The sequence below is a fragment of the Polypterus senegalus genome, chromosome 4, assembly GCF_016835505.1.
Source record: "Polypterus senegalus isolate Bchr_013 chromosome 4, ASM1683550v1, whole genome shotgun sequence".
Classification (NCBI taxonomy): Eukaryota; Metazoa; Chordata; class Cladistia; order Polypteriformes; family Polypteridae; genus Polypterus; species Polypterus senegalus.
In genome coordinates, this window is record NC_053157.1 from 231952066 (window position 1) to 231965237 (window position 13172).

General features: G+C 41.5%; 1 protein-coding gene across 1 annotated transcript in view; it reads right to left on the reverse strand.

The window, feature by feature from the left end:
- Nucleotides 1-6245: 6245 nt before the first annotated feature.
- Nucleotides 6246-13172, reverse strand: part of LOC120528887 (zinc finger protein 665-like) — a 61618-nt gene continuing 54691 nt past the window's right edge. Inside the window, exons 4-5 of the mRNA XM_039752964.1 lie at nucleotides 12078-12613; nucleotides 6246-7589 (exon numbers count right to left, since the gene is read on the reverse strand). Coding sequence (XP_039608898.1) covers nucleotides 6328-7589; nucleotides 12078-12613 — 1798 coding nt within the window. The 3' untranslated portion in view covers nucleotides 6246-6327. The remainder of the gene's footprint in view (nucleotides 7590-12077; nucleotides 12614-13172) is intronic.

A 13172-nucleotide genomic window follows, 5' to 3' on the forward strand; every position in this document is an offset into this window, starting at 1 on the left:
AAGCTAGTAATTTATTAGGTGGCATGGTGGCGCAGTGGTAGCATTGCTGCCTCGCAGTTAGGAGACCTGAAGCCTCCTGTATAAAAGGTGCATAGGCACAAAAATGTTGTGTACTCCCGTTACCACACTCACATCGCGATGCATAAAACCTAAACTTGGTGTAAAGCCACGCACATTTCAAGGGTACCTCATACCCTGTCGTATGCAAGTTCTCCACTCGGTTTTGCAGATTGGCGGCACCCAGCGTCAGAGCAGTGCTACTGTTCCTTTTTGGTTTTCCTTTCATTTTTAGATCCACATCCCTGACGTGGCTTTATAAATACATTGAAATTAACCGCATATTGTTTATTAGTGTAATGCATCTGATTGTAATTAACCAGTAACAATATAATGGTCCACAGAATGGTCAAACTATTCCAAATACCATAACTGCTTTAGCGTTGTTACTCTCACGGCACCTTCTTCTTCTTTTTCTTCTTTCAGCTGCTCCCATTAAGGGTTGCCACAGCGGATCAACTTTTTCCAAATTACTCTCACTGCACCACTCTGAGTATTTATATCACTGTATCTGAGTGTGAATCACAGCTCTACAGCAGCTGATTGGAAAGAGAATTATCGGTATACAGCATCAAGCACACACTGTCTCAGCCATGCACACGGTCTATTTGAACTGCTTCTCACACGGCAAATGCTTCAGAGCCTCTCCTGTACGGACCTCGCGGTTCAGAAAGAGTTTCATCCCAAGGACTCTAAACGCACTCAATCAGTCCATCAAGTGCTCCTTGTAGACCTGTCTGTACTTACAAGTACAATTACCTCACTGTAAACTTAAAAAACTTAAAATATCGCACAACCTAAGCCACTTTTAGTGCGTATTTACACATGATAACGATATTATTTTAAAGATGAAATGCAGCAAAATATGTTTATTATATTATACAGATAATATGTTAACATCATTTAAATAATCTATATTGTTATTAATTAAACATGTGAGGATACGGTGCCGCAGCGCTAGCGATGATCTGGCGCTCCGTTCACGGATTGTTCCTGCCTCGCGCTGTTTTCTTGAAGGTGCTGGCACGACACTGGAAGGATTAATGGATAAAATAATTAAACATGTACTACGAAGATATTTCAATGTTCCTTTTAAAAGTTTTAATGAATCGGCGTTCTAAGCTTACAGATGGCTTAACGTCTATTACAGAGCTGATTGTGTGGCAATTGGGTATTTGGAGAAAGAAAAGGAAGGACAGGAATTGGGGGTTAGTACATTTGAAAGAGACAGTACTGCAATAAAGCATTTCATCGAAGGTTGCGCAGTAAGCATCTTGCGTGAAGCAGAAACAATCTCTGGATGTGGTGCCTGCTCATCACTATCACTGCGCCACCGTGTTCCCATGTTTAATAACATGCTTTAACTCCAATCATCATGAAAATGATATCACGTATACATCTCATTATTTTAATTATTCATAGAGCTGTAATATCACAAATGTAATGGATTCTGTGTCCTGTCGGAGGAAGAGAAAGCCGGTTTAAGAAGCACGTAGTGATTCACACTCACAGAGCACATAGAAGAGAAAATACAAAACAAAGCATTTAATGTGCTACTTTAGTTACAATGGGTATCGGAGAAACTAGTAAATTAAACGATTTTAAGATTAAGTTTATGATGTTCTACTTTAATGACAAAATAAACTATGTGATTAAAGTGGAAATTTCGAGATTGAAGTTGACATTTTGTGCTTTTTCCTACTGTGTGCCTTTTTTTTTTTTTCCTCTGTACCCTAATAAGCTTTCATATGACACTCAGACGGTGGGCTACGATTCGCCTTTTCACGACAACTTTGAAATGTGACTTCTTTTATATTTCGGGCACAGTGCGACTTCGTGAACATGAGCTTTCGAGTTTCTCCAACATGCAATGTCACTCGATCAACTTCCTTTTGTTGATTATACCTCTGTTTAAACCAACAAATAATACGTTTTTCTTTGCCTCCACTTGGTATTCCCTGAAATTCTTCTATTTCCCCCCGTGCTTTTGCCATTGTCTTTTCACAGAAGGCTGAGCGTAAGGGCTATTTATATTGGTTTGCATATTCAAAGAGGCGTAATTCTGGGAGGAGATGGGGTGGGACAGCAGGCGCATGCATGTGCGTTAAATTTTCACGCTGACCAGGTTTTATGTAGCAGAAAAATGTGGAAGTTGGCGTAAACACAGATTTATGCATCTGGATTTTTTTGTGCATACGCACATTTCCGTTTTTGTCCTTACGCCATGTTATAGTGTGAATTCTACACATGGCGTTATGCATGAGGACCCTGGGTTCACTTCCCGAGTCCTCCCTGTGTGGGTTTCCTACGAGTGCTCCAGTTTCCTCCCACAGTCCAAAGACATGCAGGTTAGGTACATTGGCAATCCTAAATTGTCCCTAATGTGTCCTTGGTGTGTGTGTGTGTGTGTGTGTGTGTCCTGCAATGGGCTGGCGCACCGTCCCGGGGTTTGTTCCAGCCTTGCACCCTGTGTTGGCTGGGATTGGCTCCAGCAGACCCCCCGTGACCCTGTAGATAGGATATAGCGGACTAATTTATTAATCCTCAAGGGGAAATTGTCTATTCGCAAGATCTTTGGAAGTCCCACACGAGGGACTGGACATCAGACTAAAGGAAGTGAGCACTGTGTGTAGTTGGGTACAAAAATTGGCTCCAAGACAGGAAACAGAGGGTTATGGTGAGGGGAAGTTCATCAGTATTTGGTGACGTTAAAAATGGTGGCCCTCAGGAGTCAGTGCTCTTCGGGGTTGCTGCTCCTGATAAAATACATAAATAATCTGAGCAGTAATCTGGTTAAGTTTCGTGTGATACCAAACTAGGCGGAAGGGCAAATAATGCAGAATTAGCTACAGGATTGGGCAGACTTGTGGCAGATGAAATTTAATGTCCATAAATGTGAAAGCATGACATGTAAGAAATAAAAATGTTAAATTTGAATACACAATGTGGGGGTCTGAAAATCGAAAATATGCCATATGACCAGGACCTGGGAGTCGTAGTGGACTCAATCTATATCAGTCAATCAATATCTACATCTTGATAGTGGACAGAAACAATGAAGCAGGCTAATTGAATGTTAAGTCAGTGGTTCTCAACCTGTGGGGCGGGCCCCTAGCGGTGCGCGAAGTAACAAAAAGGGAGGCGCGAAGATGTGAAAAAAAGAAAACAAGAATCAAAAATATGAAAAAAAACATCTGTTGAAACCAAAACATCCATCCATCCATCTTCCAACCCGTTGAACACAGAGTCACGAGGGTCTGTTGGAGCCAATCCCAGCCAACACAGGGCGCAAGGCAGGAACCAATCCCAGGCAGGGCACCAACCCACCGCAGGGCACCCACGCCCACACACCAAGCAGACACTAGGGACAATTTAGGATCACCAATCCACCTAACCTGCAAGTCTTTGGACTGTGGGAGAAAACCAGAGTACCCGGAAGAAACCCATGCAGACACAAGAAGAACATGCAAACTCCATGCAGGGAGGAACATATTAACTTAAACTACATTCTGATACTAGAACAATAAATATAGAGTTAGATAAATGTCGATAAAAGTTAAGTAGGTATAATAAAATATGCATCTACATTTCAAAAAAATGTTGGGGGGTGTGTGATTAAAACTGTTATGAAAACTCGAGTCGCAAATACTTAAAGGTTGAGAAACGCTGTGTTAAGTTATGTGGTGCCCCAGATAATGTGCAGAGTACACATCCACGGAGCTTACTGTATATTTAAGTTCTATAAGACAGTAGTGAGGCCTAACATGGAGTACGGTGTGTACAGGTTTGGTAACACGATTGTCATAATTGGATACTAACCCTCACCTATTCTGTTTCTGTTCTCGGTGCTCAAATGTGGCACTTGGTGCCACGGCCCACCTGCCAAGTTGTTTTGATCACCTAAGGTAAAGTCATCCCTGATGGAGGATCGCAGGAGTCGTGGGGTAGAGCAGTCCTTTCATCAGATTAGTGCTATTTCAGCTGTGGAATGGCCTAATGGGGGAAGCAGCTTCATGGATGAGGTCTCCAGGCCTCTAAACAAATCCAAATCAAATTATGTGATATCATCTATTGTTAAATTCTACTCCATACTTGTAATATTTTTATTTGTATACTGTATTGAGGATTTGTTCTGTTCTGTGTATTGTATCGATGTTCTTCTTTTTGACACCCACTGCATGCCCAACCTACCTGGAAACGGGTCTCTTTTCTTCCATTTTTTTCCCTACAAGGGTTTTTATGGGAGTTTTTCCTTGTTGTCTTAGAGAGTTAAGGCTGGGGGGCTGCCAAGAGGCAGGGCCTTTTAAAGCCCATTGCGGCACTTCTTGTGTGGTTTTGGGCTGTAGAAAAAATACATTGTATTGTATTGTATTGTATTGGCTGCGGTGGGTTGGCACCCTGCCCAGGCTGCCTTGTGCCCTGTGTTGGCTGGGATTGGCTCCAGCAGACCCCTGTGACCCTGTGTTCGGATTCAGCGGGTTAGAAAATGGATAGATGGATGTATTGTATTGGTCTCCACTCTACATTACAGCACCAGGCGGATTAAAAGATTTTGACACATGACAGGAGTTGTCGGACCTTTTCAAAGTAAGTAAGCAAAGATTAAGAGGTGACGTGTTTCAAAGCAAAAAAAGAAAATAATTTAACTGATAAAAAATGTAGATAAGGAAAGCCACTTGCTAGGAATATCCTGCAAGACAGGAACAGAATGGAACCCTTTGATGTAAGGAAACCATCTGTTAGGATGTGTGAAAACTTTGCATCAACGCTTATTTAAAGAGTTTCCCCTCAAAGCTCTAGGAGTGTGGCAGCAATAGAATCTGAAGTCTTTGATGTGCACCGTGTTTTTCTGGTCAAGTTGCTTCTCTGTGCTAACTTTTTTTTTTTTTTAAGTCAAGCTAGACAGTGCTGCTGACTCCCAGAATATTCTAATTAAAATAGAAACTTGGGCACAAGAGGGTGTGGTAATCGCTTCCTTCCAAAGACACTGAAAAAAGATCCCCTAATTTACTGGGACTCCAAACATAATTGATTATTCTTTTCTTTTTTTAAGTTATAAAAAAGGAATTACTACAGCTGATCCAGGCTGTTACTTTAAAATATTTTCAACAAGAACACATAGAAACCGTCAGATTCGATTTTACAAACGTATATGAAGGGTTTTCTTCACACACACACAACCTCAGACACATGGAATAAGTAGACGGTAGAACTTAAGGGAAATTCAAAACTCGACTTGATGTCATTTTGGAGAATTGAGGTGCCGAGGATTGGTGATTGAATGAATGGCCCGTTCTCATTAAAATATTTTTAATGTCCATCTATCCATCCATTTTCCAACCCGTTGAATCTGAACACAGGGGTCTGCTGGAGCCAATCCCAGCCAACACAGGGAACAAGGCAGGAACCAATCCCGGGCAGAGTGTCAACCCACCGCAGTATTTCTAATGTCCATCTATCCATCCATTTTCCAACCCGTTGAATCTGAATACAGGGTCACGGGGGTCTGCTGGAGCCAATCCCAGCCAACACAGGGAGCAAGGCAGGAACCAATCCCGGGCAGGGCGTCAACCCACCGCAGTATTTCTAATGTGTTCCTAGTTATTAGGACACAAGTAAAGGCACAAACTCCACAGAAAACGGTGACAAAAAAAGTCACATATTTATGGGCATTGTAAAAATTCAGATATTTCTAACTTTCTTATACATGTAAATCTCATACTATTGCACTTTTCTGAATATTGAGTAAAGAAGGGGTGTTGGGTTGAGTTCAGTATATAAGAAAAAACCTTGGGCCTCAATGTTGGGACTCACCTTGAGAACCGCTGGTGTAAGAAATGAATTGCTATTGAGCAAATGCCCCTTCCTGTTTACATACACACATTTAAAAATGGAAACTCCCATGCAGATTTTTCCCTTTATTTTTTTAAAAATATAAATTATAATTTATTAATCTAGGGAGGAAAAAAAAAAATAAAAAAATGCCAGCACAGTAAACGTACCAAGAGTCAAACAGAGCCCAGTAAGGACCTTAGGGTCTTGGCAAGCAAAACAGATGTTCCCCAACACCCAGAGCTGAAGATGAACCTTAATGCGACTGGTGGAGAGGTGGCTGTGAGGTTAGGGATCTGTGCTGGCAATCAGAAGGTTGCCAGTTCGAATCCCGTAAATGCCAAAGGGGACTCTGCTCTGTCGGGCCCTTGAGCAAGGCCCTTAACTGTAGCACTTTGAGTAGTGAGAAAAGCGCTATATAAATGAAAAGAGTTATTATTACTGGGCATGTAGAGTAGCGGACTTGACAGCCTTTCCCGAATGAATCCGAGTGTGTCTCTGAAGCCCACTTTTACGTGAAAACCGCTTCCCACACTCAGAGCAGCAGTATGGCTTCTCCCCAGTGTGAATCCTCATATGTCTCTGAAGACTGTTCTTTTTTGAGAACTGATACCCACATTCAGTACAACAATAAAGAGTCTCCCCAGTGTGAATGCGGACGTGTTTGTGAAGATCACTGAGTCTTAAGAACAGCTCGCCACAGTCGGAACAAGAATGTGGTTTCTCCAAAGTGTGAATTTTCATATGTCTTTGCAAACTGCTTGTGCATGAGAATCGTCTTCCACATTCGGAACAGCAGTGCGGTTTCTCTCCGGTGTGAATTCGTCTGTGATTCTGCAGGTGAACCAGTTGTGAGAATCTTTTCCCACATTCAGAGCAGCAGTGCGGCTTCTCGCCGGTGTGAATCCTTTTATGAATATTCAGACTGCTGACACAGGCAAAACATTTCCCACATTCGGCACAGCAGTGTGGTTTCTCTCCTGTGTGAATTCTCATGTGTATCTTAAGGCTGCCTATTTGTGTAAATCGTTTACCACACTCTGAACAAGAGTGGGGTTTCTCTCCCGTGTGAACTATGGTATGCTTTTGAAGATTGCTTATTTGTGAGAATTGCTTTCCACATTCAAAACAGCAATGTGGCTTCTCCCCAGTGTGAATTCTCATATGCCTCTGAAGACTGCTGATGCATGAGAATCGCTTACCACATTCAGAGCAGCAGTGTGGCTTCTCCCCAGTATGAATCCTCATGTGTTTTTGAAGACTACTTAGTCGTGAGAAATGTTTACCGCATTCAAAACAACAGTGCGGTTTCTCCCCAGTGTGAATCCTCATGTGAGTTTGTAGATTGCTAATACGGGAGAAAAGTTTCCCACATTCAGAACAGCAGTGTGGCTTCTCCCCAGTGTGAATTTTCATATGTCTCTGAAGAATGCTTACATATGAAAAGAGTTTGCCACATTCAGGACAGCAATGGCGCTTCTCTAATGTGTGAATCCGTCTCTGTCTCTGAAGACTGTTTCTGATTGAGAAACCGGTGCGACTTCTCTTGTGCTTCTGAAGTCCACTCATATTAGAGAATCTCCTACCGTGCAGTGAGCTCAGATTCTTACTTTCGGACAAGACTATCAATTTTCTTATGTTTTCATGTTGCTGAGTGGCCAGGGAAGACAGGGTGCTGGCGCCTTTGTCTTGAAAATCTGCTGTAAGACAGAAAACACTACAGTAAGTAACTATAAAAAAAGTAGTTAGGATAAGGAAAATAAAAATAATTCTAAAATTAATCAAGACAGTAAACTTTAAGAGGGCAAAATGGTTCTTGATGTGTCAGCAGTTTTAGATACTGATGTTGTTATAAGCAGCAACCAGCAAAACTGTACAAGGAGAAAACTAAAACTCATTGACACACAGAGTAAAAGATGGAAGAAAGGAAGCTGCAAACACTTAAATGCTCAAAAGTTGTTGAAAGTCCAACCGATTGGACAAAAATTAAAGAAACAAACGCGTATGCAAATAAACGTGACAATAAATTACAATACAAATCTGACATGTCTACAATAATAACTGAATTTGTATTTTGTAGCTTATTTCTTTATGTTTTGCTTGACAGAAGAGCCAAGAACCATTTTTAACTCTTTCAGGGCGGATGTCGACTTTTGTCAAAAAAAGGGGTTGACGGTGGTACTCAACTGTAAACGGTGACCAAACCGCCGTTATGTTTTAGTTGGACTCTCTTTGCTAGAAGGAAAGTTGGCTTCATTGGTCTGACCGAGTCTTCAACCACTCACGTGAGTAGTGAAGGGGAAACAATGGCAAAAATGGCATCAACGCCTGGCGACAGACTGAAGCGAATGTATAAAGCAAAATATTTCATGGACGACGTTTTGCATATTATCATTGAATTTGACTCTGACTTGTTGGACTGCAATTTTTATGCAAGTACTCGAAAACAAACATGAGGTACCACATCAGCTCATCGGTCCCCAGCTGATCGTGGTGCTGAACCCTTTCATGTAGCTGGCGGGGCAACGTTCACCTGGGAAGACCTCCAGTTACAATGACAAGAGGTACAAACCAGATTGTGAAGCACTGTGACCGCAACTGCCACTGCTGCCCCCGAACCTGTGAAGACAGCCTGGCAGCCAGCCTGCCACACATTCCTGCCAGCCGTTGTGCCACCCATCAGTGGCTTGAGCTGCTAGAGACTGCGATCTTGTGGCCACGGCACACAGCAACAGAGGTTTTATGTGGATTTCGCTGTGAAACCATTGCTTTGTGTGCTTTTCAGAAAACTCAGGGTTTTTTTGGAAAAAATATATTCAGCCCTCAAAGAGTTAATTAAACTTGCAGGAAGGTAGCTTAAGACGGAAGTAGGCAGGAAACACATGGGAGGTCATATTAGAACATTAGAGCACTCTAGACAAGAACAGGCCATTCAGCCCAACAAAGCTCGCCAGTCCTATCCACTTGTTTCCTCCATGAAAGCATCAAGTCGAGTTTTGAAAGTCATTAACATCTTACTGTCTACCACACTACTTGGTAGCTTATTCCAAGTGTCTATCATTCTTTTTGTAAAGATAAAATATCCAGTACTAAAACACATTCAACATTTTAAATAATATTGACCAGACAAAGGGTTGTAAAATTTTAAAGCTTTTCACTTTAAATTTTAAAGTACCGGATACTCACATATAAGTCATGTTTTAAAAATCATAAAAATTAGACTCCGACTTATATGCCCGTTCAAAAATGCAACACTATATATATATATATATATATATATATATATATATATATATATACTGCTCAAAAGAATTAAAGGAACACTTTTAATCAGAGTATAGCATAAAGTCAATGAAACTTATGGGATATTAATCTGGTCAGTTAAGTAGCAGAGGGGTTGTTAATCAGTTTCAGCTGCTGTGGTGTTAATGAAATTAACAACAGATGCACTAGAGGGGCAACAATGAGATGACCCCAAAACAGGAATGGTTTAACAGGTGGAGGCCACTGACATTTTTCCCTCCTCATCTTTTCTGACTGTTTCTTCACTAGTTTTGCATTTGGCTACAGTCAGTGTCACTACTGGTAGCATGAGGCTTATACCTGGACCCTACAGAGGTTGCACAGGTAGTCCAACTTCTCCAGGATGGCACATCAATACGTGTCATTGCCAGAAGGTTTGCTGTGTCTCCCTGCACAGTCTCAAGGGCATGGAGGAGATTCTAGGAGACAAGCAGTTACTCTAGGAGAGCTGGAGAGGGCCATAGAAGGTCCATAACCCATCAGCAGGACCAGTATCTGCTCCTTTGGGCAAGGAGGAACAGGATGAGCACTGCCAGAGCCCTACAAAATGACCTCCAGCAGGCCACTGGTGTGAATGTCTCTGACCAAACAACCAGAAAGACTTCATGAGGGTGACCCAAGGGCCCCATGTCCTCTAATGGGCCCTGAGCTCACTGCCCAGCAGCATGCAGCTCGATTGGCATTCGCCATAGAATACCAGAATTGGCAGATGCACCACTGGTGCCCTGTGCTTTTACAGATGAGAGCAGGTTCACCCTGAGCACGTGACAGAAGTGAAAGGGTCTGGAGAAGCCATGGAGAACATTATGCTGCCTGTAACATCATTCAGCATGAGCAGTTTGGTGGTGGGTTAATGATTGTCTGGGGAGGCATATCCATGGAGGGTCACACAGACCGCTACAGGCTTGACAAAGGCACCTTGGCTGCCATTAGGTATCAGGATGAAATCCTTGGACCCATTGTCAGACCCTATGCTGGTACAGTGGCTCCTGGTGCACGACAATTCCTGGCCTCATGTGGTGAGAGTATGCAGGCAGTTCCTGGAGGATGAAGGAATTGATACCATTGACTGGCCACCACACTTTCCTGACCTAAATCCAATAGAACACCTCTGGGACATTATGTTTTGGTCCATCCAATGCCACCAGGTTGCACCTCAGACTGTCCAGGAGCTCAGTGATGCCCTGGTCCAGATCTGGGAGGAGATCCCCCACAACACCATCTGTCATCTCATTAGAAGCATGCACCATGTTGTCAGGCATGTATACAAGAACACAGGGGCCATACAAAGTGCTGCGCACAATTTTGAGTTGCTGCAATTAAATTTTGGCAAAATGGACTAGCCTGCCACATAATTTTTCACTCTGATTTTTGGGCGCCTTTGAATTCAGGGCTCTGTAGGTTGATCATTTTCATTTCCATCAAACGATGTGGCATCCTTTTGTTCGTGTATATGTATATACACACACACATATATATATATATATATATATATATATATATATATATATATATATATATATATATATATATATAGTTGTCCTGCAGAATTTCCTGGTAACATGCTGCATTCATCTTGCAGTCTATTTTCACTAAGCGAACTGTGCCACTGTTGCCCACCCCCGCACATTAGAGACCCACCTCCACACTTCACAGTAGGGATGGAGTACTTTTCGTCATGTACCTTGAGTTTATGGTTGTGACCATAAAGTTCAGTTTTGGTCTCGTCACTCCAAAGGACTTTGTTCCAGAAGGTTTGAGGCTTGTCAAGATGCTGGTTGACATATTGTAAGCTGGCGGTTTGGTGGCGTTGGCACAGTGAAGGCTTTTTTCTTGCAACTTAACTATGCAGTCCACTTTTCTTCAAGTACCTCCTTATTGTGCATCTTGAAACAGCAACACCTCACGTTTGTATAGAAGCCCGTATCTCAGCTGAAGTGTCTTATGGGTTTTTCTTGGCAACCCCATAAATGATCCTGGCAGTTGTGGCTGAAACCTCGGTTGGTCTCCCTGACCGTGGCTTGGTAACAGCAGATCCCCCCAGCTTCCCACTGTTTTATTAGAGTCTGAACACTACTGACAGGCATTTACAGATCTCTGGGTATCTCTTTTTATCCTTTTCCTGATTTATACAATTCAACAACCTTTCCTCGCAAGGCATTTGACAATTCTTTTGCTTTCTCCATGGCTCCGTATCCAGCAATGTCAGCGCAGCTCTGCCTGAATTTAAATGGACTATTTATACACAGGCACGGATTACAATCAAAGGAGTTATAGGTGTGGACCCTCTCCCTTAATTACCCCTGACGTGATCCTGTGTGTGTCACTTTGTGTGTTTATCATTAGCCCCAACATCCCAGGGCAGATAAACTTTTGATCAGGCCCATTAGGGTGAGTTCAGTTATCATTATGATTTAAAAAGGGCACAAACACACAAATTAAATGATAATAAATTGCTTTGCCTGAACACATTCACTAATTAAAAGGAAAGCTTTCTGTGGGATTACTTATATTTTCCAAACAATGGACAGTATTTCACAAATTCTGCCAGGGTATGTAATCTGTATGTACTTAATGAGCTTCTGTGAAAACCCAAAACACATTTCTCCCTGGACATGAATAAAGATCTTTCTATCTCTCTGTCTGTTTATATTAGGCCGTGTAATGAAGGCAACGTAAGAGATTCCCATAGTACATTTAACTGCATGCAGTTGTCCAGTGCATATAATGCCTCATGTAAGATGAGGGTCTCCTGTCTTGCACGTCATACGTTACACAGTCTCTGCTCTTCAAGTCTCATTACAAATGGTTAGACTCAATGACTGTGGCAAAGGTTGTTACATTTTCAATGCCAATTCTTTTACTGATTTTATGTAAACACTTACATTTCTCAAGCTGATGAACAGATGAGAGTTGATCCTGTTCTTCTCTGCCATAACAGCCATTTATCCCACCATCGGATGCCAACATTTCAGTCTTCACTTTAACAGAATCTTGATGTGAAAAACAATCGGTCTCCTGCATAGACTCAAAATCAGTCATCTCCTGTTTAACTTCCAGATGGTCTCTTAAGCTGTACTCATTCTCTAAAGACTCATCTTCCTTCAGACTGTTTCCAGTTGCACCGCTTTGCACAACAGACAGAAGCTCAGAATCTTCTACTTTAACAATGACAAGCCCCTCTTCAAAATCCCTGTCTTGGATATCACCAGTCCCCCACTCACAGATCTCCTGTTTCACACCGAGTGCTGCCACTGGAGCGGGAATGAACTCCCACTCACAATCCTCTTCTTTGATCAGCTGTGGTCTTTGCTCCATGGCCTCCGCAGCTGAGACACACACATTCAATACCACATTCTTCTCTTTCTGGAGTGTAGGACCTCGTCTCAAATCAGTTGATCTCAGTTTAAAACTCACATATCTAAAAAAGTAAAACAGAGCAGGCAACAAGTGAAACAAATACTTATGATTTATTCCCAGTACTGGGGAAAAAAAAGAAGAACCAATAAATTCACAAAAATATACTCGAATAGAATAGCAAATTGATTTTTAATGTAATGTAAAAATAAAAAACACAAGGTAAACTCAAAAAAAAAATTGGATATATTGAACAAATGTGTAAGCAGATGAAATTAATTAATGTAGTTGCAACTCCCTACATTTTAGTATCTCCTAATGTGGTCAGATCTTCAACTGAAGGCCGTGTCACATTAGACTAATTTCTTGGTGAATTTCGGTTGTAGCTTTCATTTACTTTATTTTATAACAATATGTAACAATTTGAATATTTTCTCCTTTGTAAGATAATTTTAATATGATTTTAATAATCTGCTATATACTATATATATATATATATATATATATATATATATATATATATATATATATATATATATATATATATATATATATATATATATATATATATAGAGAGAGAGAGAGAGAGAGAGAGAGAGAGAGAGAGAGAGAGAGACCACTAG